This window comes from Cherax quadricarinatus, chromosome 11 (assembly GCF_038502225.1).
Source record: "Cherax quadricarinatus isolate ZL_2023a chromosome 11, ASM3850222v1, whole genome shotgun sequence".
Classification (NCBI taxonomy): Eukaryota; Metazoa; Arthropoda; class Malacostraca; order Decapoda; family Parastacidae; genus Cherax; species Cherax quadricarinatus.
The window spans coordinates 53,953,862-53,963,548 of NC_091302.1; the positions used below are offsets into that span (position 1 = coordinate 53,953,862).

Here is a 9,687-nt window from a genome sequence, read left to right on the forward strand (position 1 = left end):
AGATACAGATAAAAATCAAAGGCAAAATATGGTCATGAAATAAATGTGTGAAATATTTTTGGAATAATGATCATGGTGTGTGTATGTGTAGAAGATTGCTAGTTATAATTATATATAAGTAGAGAAAATGTTAGGTATAGAAAAATGTTTAGACGTAATATTGTTTTCCTTTATTCTGACAGAGTTTATGCTTTTTTTTCAAATTAATTCCTAATTAACACAGTACATATGTAACAACCACATACAGTGGAACCTCTACTTGCGAGTTTAATCTGTTCCATGACCTTGCTCGCAACTGGATTTGCTCGTTTGCAGAGTCAGTTTTCCTCATTTAAATTAATTGAAATGCAATTAATCCATTCCAGTGGAATTCTGGACTTCAGTACTTTCCCTAATATCAACTCTACAGCTTATTTATCTATCACAATTCATCTAATATGACATAACAAACAATATAAATAACATAGAAACCTGATATATAATCTGGAATTAATAAAATATGTCATTACATATGTGGCGGCATCAACCGCCGACAAGAGTTTGTCTGGAGACAGGACAAATACTCCTTGAATATTTCACTATCATCAACTCTACGGCTTATTTATCTATCACAGTTCATCTAATATGACATAAACACTATAAATAACATAGAAACCTTATATATACTCTAGAATGAATAAAATATGGCATTATGTAACAGGTCCAGGCGGCCACAACCGCTCCCTTTGTTGTGGTAAACACTGCCATCTAGTGATGACCTTTTGAAGTTGTCTCTTATTATAATTATTATTATGTAGTACATTATTATTATATATGTATTATTATTATATAATATTATTATATATATTATTATTATTATTGTTATTATACTACTATTATTATACATACATGTATTATTATTACAATATAAATAATTTGTAATTTTTATTCACACAAAAAATAGAAGATTTACTGTTATGCAGACTACTGCCTTATTGCAATAATTGTATAAATAATGTCAACCCATTCACGACCTCATATTGAACATTTCTCCTTTCTCCTACATTGAGCTCAATTTCAAGTTACTTTTCGTCGTGAAAGCAATCAAAATCATATCTATTTCTGTAATATATCTTCCATTCTATCAAATGAGACAAAAAAAAAACAAGAATACAACCATAAAAACCATACAAAAGTACCACAATAATGATGCAGTATTATAATAAAGCTTAACTTAAAAAAAAAAATGGTTTATTAAAGGTTTCAGTAGTTTCATGTACAATTGCAAACACCTTGTGGGACATTCATTGCAAGGAATAATGGAAGCTTGATCTTTCATCTATTTTATCATCTTCATTAAGTCTGTATTTTGTCTCATTTTAAGTTTCCTGTTTACAAATTTTAATAAATGTATTTCCTTGCTAGTCAAGACAGTTTGATCTTTGAAGAAACAGATGCTGAAATAATTAGATTTTGAATGACTATGCATACCATAATGAAAGACGAGGTAATATGGAAAGATAGTGAAGTGGGCTTAGGAAAAGATCTTTCTCAAGTTATGTATAGTATGCTGGATTGTAGTTTGTAAGAGATTTGACATGGCTTAGTGTGCATTATGGCCAGAAAGAAAATGTCAAGTGGTTTAAATGTAAATCATAGTTTTACATAATATGCAAATATTTTTAATGATTTTAGCTACTAAGGAAAATCTTGTCATTTTTTTTTTTTTTTCAACAAGTCGGCCGTCTCCCACCGAGGCAGGGTGACATGTAATCTTTTATTATTTTATTTTCAGTGGCTGAAGAGTGCCTTGATGTGCTGATCACTGGAGAAGAATGCATTGGTGTGCTAATTACTGCACAAGGCATGCAAAATCTACTATATTTAGATTTTTTTTTTTTAAGGCAGTTTTGACTGTACATATTTGTTCAATACAGTAGATGCTCATAATGGGGGAAATGTAATTGTTGGCAGAAGCTAAAATAAACAGGACATCTTTATCTATTAGCTAAAACACACACATTTCATAGAATACTTTATTCTAGGCTATAAAGAACAACTAAATCTGGGTGAAAAGTAGCATTAATGTACTTGTAAATATATAAAGTACTTGTATAATTTTATGCATTGACAGAGATTAAAAACTTTCCAGAACTTAAAAAACAAGGTGTATCTTCCAGAACTTAATAAAAAACAAGATATAGAAGTAAGAGGAGAGGGGCAGGGAGGTTTTAGAATTGCTCACATTGCAATAAGTGGAACCTTGTATGGAACATAAGCAGACTACTTGCACATTATCATTTCCAGTCTTATTTTTTTCAGGGCTCAGGTGCTCCCACTTTTCATGCTTTACTTTCAGAAAGCCCTGCCTTCAGTACAGACATTGACTTGACTATGTTAAATTTGACTTTCATTGTAAGCTCTTGAGTTCACCTTTTCAATTACTTCCCTTTCCTGATAGCTACACTAAGCCTTCCAGTGCTTTGTCACATGGGTCTAGTACATCTTGTGGATAAAAATAATACTCATTTTGTAGCAACTTGAACAAATAACTTTTTTGATATAATCATAGACAGCTCTGCCCAGGTTAATACTACATACTTTTTATTAATGATAATGGTTGTATAACTCATGGATGTAGTTGAAAAAGTTGCATAAGCTCCTAGCTTTAATTGCTGATTAATGTAATTCTGTTCTTTTGCTACCTTAATGTATGTGGTTCCATTAGTGTAAAATTTCCACTCAGGGGAGAAGCCTTGATTCTGGTGAGGGATTCACGATTCAGGTGGGGAAAGGATTTATTCTCCCCTTCCCTGGATCAAACTTGAATGCCTCCCATTTCCCAAGAACTATATGACCCCTATGGTTCAGTGCTTCCTTTACAGTTTAGACAAGGCACATGATAGAGTGGATGGGAAAGCAGTGTAGCAGATTTTGCATGTGTGGAACAGGTGGTAGGTTACTTAAAAAAAGTAGTTTTTATACAGCTAGTGAAGCTCAGGTTATGTTATGTAGAAAAGAGGGGTGGGGGATTATTTACAAATAAAAGTAGGTCTTAGGGATGTGTTATGTCACCATGGTTGTTTCAACATAGATTGGGTTGTAAATGAAGTGAATGCTAGGATGTTTGGGAGAATTTAATACAAAGTGGGAGTTGTCACAGTTGCTTTTTGCCAATGACATGATTCTTTTGGGGATTCTGAAGAGAAGTTGCAAAGGTGATGAATTTGGGAGGGTGTGTAAAAGAAAATTAAAAGTGAACATGGGTTAGAGCAAGGGGAGAGAGAGCGATACATGATAATATATACCTGGAAAGTACTCACGGGCCTGGTCCCAAATCTGCACACTGCCATAACATACTGGAGTGAGAGATGTGGAAGAAAGTGTAAAATAAACCCAGTGAGGAGCAAGGGTGTGGTGGGGACAATAAAGAAACACTGTATCAACATCTGGGGTCCCAGACTATTCAACATCTTACCAGAAGATATCAGAAACATGGCTGGAACAAGTGTAAAGCCTTCAAGAGGAAACTGGATAAGTATTTTCACCAGGTGCCAGATCAACCAGGCTGTGATGGATATGTGGGGCAGCGGGTCTCCAGCAGCAGCAGCCTGGTTGATCAGGCAAGCACCGATTGTGCCTGGCTCATGGCTGGGCTCCGAGACTAGTTAAACTCTCGAAACTCTTCAGAGGTAAGGTGATAAGAGTAAATAAACAACTAGGCAGTGAAAGATCGGATATCACATTGGAGAGAGTATAGAGGAAGTAAATGCATTTAGATATTTAGGAGTGGATTTTTTAGCAGCAAACCATAAAAATGAGAAGGGAGGGGGGAAGGGAAGATGGTGCATTAAGGTATCTGTGGAGACAAAGAAATTTATCTATGAAGGTAAGAACAGGAATGTGAGGAAGTTAGAAGCAGTAGGGATGTCATGGTTGAGGGCAATTTTGTGATGTATTATGCAGAGAATGCTGTATAGCCCTTGTGGCTTAGCGCTTCTTTTTGATTATAATAATAATAATATGCAGAGAATTCACAGCATGGAGATGAGAAAAAGTAGTAGGGATATCAAAATATTCAGAGGGCTGAAGAGGGTTTGCTGAGGTAGTTTGGAAATTTAGGGGATGACAAAGAGGGGTAGGGGTCAAGGAGATTTTGATTTGAATGCTAAGGTCTTAGACATCCATCAGGCTTGTGTGAGTGTATGGCAGCAACTTTTCTTTTTTTTTTTAACGGTAATAATAATACAGGATATACTGAAATATCTAAAGTTATCTATTATGCAAGTCATGTCTGAAAGTGCATGTGGAATATAGTAACTTTAATTATTTTGAATTTTAGTAATTTTTAAAATTCAAAATTATTTGGCTCAAAGAACTATAAGCTATTGGCTTCATATTGCAGTATTATCATCGGGTTTCTATAAAATTTATAAATTACATGTAAACATTTTGATGATACATGTATATTGTAAAGAAGTTCCTGTTTGTTCTCTTATGCATATGACATGTTAATTGCAAGCTCAAAAATAATTTTCATTCTTATGTTCTGTAAGGTATTACTGTACATTGTTGTAGACCAGTTGAATTTTAACTGGTTGTTAGTGGTAGTGTTTTCTCATGATAAAAAAAAAAAAAAGAATTACATTTTCTTTTATGCTCTTATTTTTTCATACATATCTAATGTGACTTTTTTTTAATGTACAAAGCACTTGATTTTGTTCATCACTTCCATTAAAACAAATACGCATGGATACTAAATGCTCCATTTTTACTTAATATGTTGTATGGCATCAAAGACAGTTTGGACCATTGGTTGTGATAAAAGTATTATTGCAGTCATGGGAGAGGAACACAGTTACCATGTTTCTAATCATACTACAAGATCATGATTTGTTTTTACTATAGCCTCTAAGATTTTCACAAATTTTTTCCAGTATGCTAATTTGCTTACTTTCATTTTACACAAGTTCATGGAGCTCACACTTCTAGTTTAGAGGAAATGGTCTAAGCTAAAGATTTTTTCACTCTCATCACTACCATCTACATGTATGCCTATCCCAGACTTTTGTTAATACTATGTACTGTGAACAGTGCTCATAATACTGTGACTATAGCACATGTACTACTGCTAGTAATACTGAGATGATAACTTGTACCATTAGTAGCACTGTGACCACAGCATGTGTACTGTTGCTGGTAATGCTGATTTTAGCACATGTGTTACTGCTAGTACAGCTGTATGATTCATAGAGGTTTGGTGCTCATTTCTGCACACAAATACTCAGAAAAATACAGCAATTGTATAGTACATACTAATTTTAAACAAAGATGCCACATTGCTGAACATGAACTTTAACCTTTTCTAATACAGTACCTTATATTAAATATACAGTGACATTATTCAAATTTTGTACTGTAGTTGAAAGTTGAACAAAGAATAAAGGCTGTATAGTGGTAAACCTTCAACATAGTGGAGTTTGGAAGCACAGAAAAAAATCTACTGGGTTAATCAGTTTAAGAAATAAAAATAAATTTTGTTGCAGAATTCATTGTTACTATCAGGGTAAAACAATCTCTTTTCTATGCACCACAATTACCATTACCAGACACCTACTCTAACCTGTTCATATCTTATAGTGAGGATTTACTCTTAATAATGAGTACCATACAAAATATTGAGATGCTGATAATGAATACATGACTAATGTATATGTATGGTGTTATATTATTCTATAATCTAATTAAGGTATAAACATAATAATATTGCAGTTTAATAAGTACCCAGACAGTTAATAGATGCCAAATTTGTTTGTTTACACAACTAGAACTATGAAACTTTCAGAGTAAACAAATATAAATGAAAAAGTTCAAGTACATTGTGGAGCCATACATTACAGGGCTCAAAAATTATTACATGTACACCTTAGACGAAGTGACTAAACTATTACAAAAATGTACATAAATACATGGTCATGCTCAATAACTTATTAGAGATTATAACAGCCTCTCTAACCCGGTTCATAAAATTGTATCGTAAATCTGGTTTTCAATAACAAACAGTACAGTAGAAAAAAAAATGTATAAATTTTTTTTTATTAAAATTTACTGTGGTATTAAAATTCTTTTTTAGTTTCATAATCATTACAAACCTTATTCTTATGTACTGATAGTATTTGATTAAAAAAAAACTGAAAAATCAAAATACAATTGTATGTTGCTGTCAATCTTATGGATGAATGCATTATGAAGCACTTGTGACATTACATTTTTTTTGTAGTTCCATATACAAACTCATCATCATTTAAACTGTATCTAAATATAATCCTAGATATTGTTCTGTAAATATTTGTAAATAGTTTATATATATCTATCATATATATACATATACTGTATATATATCACTGTATATTGAAATTATGTATGATTTTTTAATAAACGTGCTAACCAATAACATTTTTTGGTAATATACTAGAAAATTTACCTTAAGCTGTTTTTTTCATTATTCCTTTGAATCACTACTGTTAATCTATAACTAGTTATGCGTGTGAGCCTTAACACATTCATGTAGAATATTAGTTCAATGTACAACATATATAAATTAGAACTGAACTGCACTGTAGAATGAGTATACATATGATTCTAGAATAAAACAAGTCACTTTCAATCAGTTAGTTATGCAGAGCATTTTGGGCAAGTGTAAACCTAACCACCAATGAAAGCTAGTATGTATATACAAGTGCTCCTCGACTTACGATGGGGGTTATGTTCCAACAAACCCCTCATAAGTCGAATGTGAATATGGTATGCTAAATAAATTTATAATTAACTACTGTTATTGAATTAGTCCCCTCAAGGAAGGTTCCTTGATGTTGGTGAGGGGCTCTTGATTTAGGGAATTGGATCTGTGCTCCAGTTCCCCGAATTAAGCCTGAATGCCTTCCACATCCCCCCCCCAGGCGCTGTATAATCCTCCGGGTTTAGCGCTTCCCCTTTGATTATAATAATAATAATATTGAATTAGTAAATTAATTACTGTAACTAAATACCAGTACTGAAAATAAAAAATAATATATGCTGGATAATTATCTTAAGTTTCAGCTCCAAAGTAATTGCTTTTGCACCATTATAAAGTTGAAATATCATAGTCGAACCATTTTAACCCTTAAACTGTCCAAACATAGATCTACGTTTTTTCAACATATGAAGGTATGTAAAAAACTTAGATCTTTCTGTTTTTTTAACATTTGAAAATGTGTAAAAAAACTTTGATCTACTTTTTTTTATAGAAAATATGTAAACAAAATGTACATCTACTTGTGATCTACACATGTGAACATAGATCTGTTTGGACAGTGTAAGGGTTAAGTCGTGAAGCACCTATATACAGCATTTTTTAAGCTGGTGGGAAGTAACTGATTGAGTGGCTTCAGTGCTTAGTTTCCTTTTTTTTTTATGAACATATCAAGTTTTCCCACCAAGGCAGGGTGACCAGAAAAAGAAGAAATGCTTTCATCATTCACTCCATTACTGTCTTGCCAGAGGCATTCCTACACTACAGTTAAAAAACTGCAACATATCAACGTCTTTCCTGCAGAATGCAGGCAATGTACTTCCCACCTCCAGGACTCAAGTCACATCTGGCTAACCAGTTTTCCTGAATCCCTTCATGTTAGTTTGCTCACACTCAACAGCAAGTCATAAAAACCATTCATCGCCACTCGCTCCTAACAAGTTCAAGCAGGCTTGCTGGAAGTCCAAGCCCATCCCCCCCCCCCACATACAAACCTCCTTTACTCCCTCCCTCCATCCTTTCCTAGGCTGACCCACTACAGATTTATATGCTCTCCAAGTCATTCTGTTTCATTCTATCCTCTCTAAATTTCCAAACCATTTCCATGACCTGTAATCAGGCCTCTGGATAATACTTCTAGTAGCCCCACACCACCTTATCTCCAGGCTATGGATCATCTGCATTATATTCACATCACACTGCCCTCAGACACATCTCCACTGCCTCCGGCCTTCTCCTTTTTGCAACATTCACCATCCATGCTTCACACTCACATAAGAGCATTGGGAGCACTATATTCCCATACATTCCCCTCTTTTCTTCTATGGACAACACTTTCTCCATAAACTCCTCAGTGCTCCACTCACCTTTTTCCTCTCATCAATTCTATGATTTGCATCATCTTTCATAGACCCAACTGCTGCCTATCCACTTCTCCATCCTCCCTCCCTACAATCTGATATCCAATCTTTCATTACCTAATTTTTTTGTTATCCTCATCACACTGCTCTTTCCTATGTTCACTTTTAATTTTCTTCTTTTACATACCCTTCCAAACTTGTTCAAAAATCTCTGCAACTTCTCTTTGAAATCTCGCAAAAGCACAGTTATCAGCAAAAACAACTGTGACAATGCCCACTTTGTGTCAGATTCTTTATCTCTTAACCCCACACCTCTTGCTAACACCCGAGCATTCACTTCTCTTACATCACACGTCCTTGTCCAAGGCCTACTTTTACTGGGAAATAATCTCCCTCTCTCCTACATACTCTAACCTGAGTCTCACTATCCTCATAAAAAGTCTTAACTGCTTTCATTAACTTACCATACATCTAGAACATCTGACACATTGCTCTAATATCCACCCTATCATATGCCTTTTCCAAATCCATAAATGCAACGAAAAAAACTCTTTACCCTTATCTACTGTTCACTCATATGTTTCACTGTAAACACTTGGTCTACACAACCTCTACTCTTTCTAACCTCCTTGTTCATCTGCAGTCCTGCTCTCCATTTTACTCTTAATTCTTTCAATAAAGACTCTACCCAACAGGCTTATTTCCCTATAACTTTTACACTCTTTTGTCCCCTTTCCCTTTATAGAAAGGAAATATGCATGCTCTTTGCCTATTCCTGGGTACCTTTCCCTCTTACATTTATACATAAAAGCACCAACCATTCCAAAACTACATTCCCACCTGCTTTTAACATTTCTGTATTTATCCCATCAATCCCAGCTACTTTACCCCCCTTTCTAGCACTGTATGACCCTGGTGGGTTTAGCATTTAGTTTTGATTATAATAATTTACCCCCTTTCATTCTACCCACTGCCTCCTGCACCTCCTCCCACATTCACAACTGGCTCTTCTTTACTCCTACAAGATGTTATACCTCCCTGCCCAATGCACAAAATCATAGCTCCCCTATCTTCAACATTTAACATTTCCTCAAAATATTCCCTCCATCTTCCCAATACCTCTAACTGTCCATCTAATACATCCCTCTTATTTTTAACTGTCAAATCCATTCATTCCCTAGGCTTTTTTAACTTATTAATCTCACTCCAAAACTTATTATTATTCTCAGCATATTTTTTTTATAGTATCTCACCCACTCTCTCATTTGCTCTCCTTTTACATTCCTTCCCCACTCTCTTTCCTCTCCATATACTCCTCCCTCCTTGCATCACTTCTACTTTGCAAGAACCTCTCATATGCTAACTTTTCCTCTCTTACTACTCTACCTCCTCATTCCACCAATTGCTCTTCTTCCCTCCCACACCTACTTTCCTGTAACCACACACTTCTGCTGAACACTAACACTACATTCTTAAACCTATCCCATACCTCTTCAACCTCATTACTTATACTCTCACTAACCCATCTTTCTTCCAATAGTTGTATATAAATTA

At 34.5% G+C, this 9,687-nt stretch overlaps 1 protein-coding gene across 1 annotated transcript in view; it reads left to right on the plus strand.

The window, feature by feature from the left end:
* CalpC (calpain C) overlaps positions 1–6,495 on the plus strand; it is a 105,735-nt gene extending 99,240 nt beyond the window's left edge. The window contains exon 19 of the mRNA XM_070083869.1: positions 1,775–6,495. Coding sequence (XP_069939970.1) covers positions 1,775–1,801 — 27 coding nt within the window. The 3' untranslated portion in view covers positions 1,802–6,495. The remainder of the gene's footprint in view (positions 1–1,774) is intronic.
* Positions 6,496–9,687: the final 3,192 nt, after the last annotated feature.